Raw genomic sequence first — 1,351 nt, forward strand, 5'->3', positions numbered from 1 at the left:
CCCCATCTTCGTACTTGTCTTAAACCTTTTAGTTTGCTGTAAAATTGCTAACATGTGTTGAAACTCCTATGTTAAATGTTGGTGAAACTTTATGCTTTTTAACTTTTTCAATTTTCCAACTTTGTTAAAATTAGACAAACTTGAAATTCTTGTTCGTATGAACAGGTCAAATTTTGTGTTAGTTTCACTTTCTCAAATGTCCAACATCGTAAAAATTTGAGAAACTTTTTCAATAGATCAAACTTCATAATCGTTCAACTTCGCATAAATTAGGTGAAACATACGAGAAGCTTAGAAAAAACAGAAAGTTAAACCATTTAGTTTGCTGTAAAATTGCTAATGAGTGTTAAAACTCCTATGTTAAATGTTGGTGAAACTTTATGCTTTTAACTTTTTCAATTTTCAAACTTTGTAAAAATTAGACAAACTTAAAGTTTGTGTTCGTGTAAACAGGTCAAATTTTGTGTTAGTTTCACTTTCTCAAATGTCCAACACCGTACAAATTAGAGGAACTTTTTCAATAGATCAAACTTCATAATCGTTCAACTTCGCATAACTTAGGCGAAACATACGAAAACCTTAGAAAAAACAGAAAGTTTAACTTCGTCATAGCTTTAGGAATTACTTGTACATCAAAATTCCTACAACGACACCGAGACCAAGAATAAGACAACCTCCTTTCATTATTTTGGGACCACTCGTTATTGTTGCTTTGAGTACTTGAACTTCTTCTTCTAGCATTCGAACTTGGTAGTCCAAATGTTGTATCTCATCAGTGAAAGCTTTATCAACCCATTTGAAGATGTGATTGTCGTTCTCAAGCTACAACATTTTGTTCAAAAAATTAAACGCACAACTGTTCAAAAAATATAAAGGTACAACTTCAGTTAAAAAGCCTTCAATAACTAAGGCTACACGAACGTACCTTCCTTTGAGCCGCATAGCGACACCGATAATACCGGCGATATGGATTTAGATTGGTTTTAGAGATGAGCTCTTTGATGCGCTCTCCGCACCAACACTTAATAGGTATTCCCGGAGTTCTTACTCGTATCCCACCACCGGTCGTATAAGACGATGAATCGGACATTATTTCTTGGGAGAGAATGAAAGTTGAGAGATAAATGGGGAAGAGAGAGAAAGGGGAAGATGAAAATGAGGAAACCCCAAAAAAGGGTTTTAATACTTCGCTTAAACGATTTTGGGGTCTGCGGGAAAATTAAAAATTCAAAAAATCTGGTTGACGGGAAAATTTATCCTACGATTTTCATGATAGAAGTTTCACCAAGTTTGTAGTTTTACATAAAACATCAAAGTTGTACTTTTAATTTTTTTTCCATTTATATTAGTT

The 1,351-nt window shown here is 33.7% G+C and overlaps 1 protein-coding gene across 1 annotated transcript; it reads right to left on the reverse strand.

Annotated features, from left to right (window-relative positions):
- Positions 1–621: 621 nt before the first annotated feature.
- Positions 622–1,090, reverse strand: LOC106331144 (uncharacterized protein At4g04775-like). The gene is made up of 2 exons (XM_013769476.1): positions 926–1,090; positions 622–822 (listed from the first exon to the last, which is right to left on the reverse strand). The coding sequence occupies exons 1-2, from the start codon at positions 1,088–1,090 to the stop codon at positions 622–624; spliced, it is 366 nt and encodes a 121-aa protein (XP_013624930.1).
- Between the last annotated feature and the right edge of the window lie 261 nt (positions 1,091–1,351).

Source organism: Brassica oleracea, chromosome C3, assembly GCF_000695525.1.
Source record: "Brassica oleracea var. oleracea cultivar TO1000 chromosome C3, BOL, whole genome shotgun sequence".
Lineage (NCBI taxonomy): Eukaryota > Viridiplantae > Streptophyta > Magnoliopsida > Brassicales > Brassicaceae > Brassica > Brassica oleracea.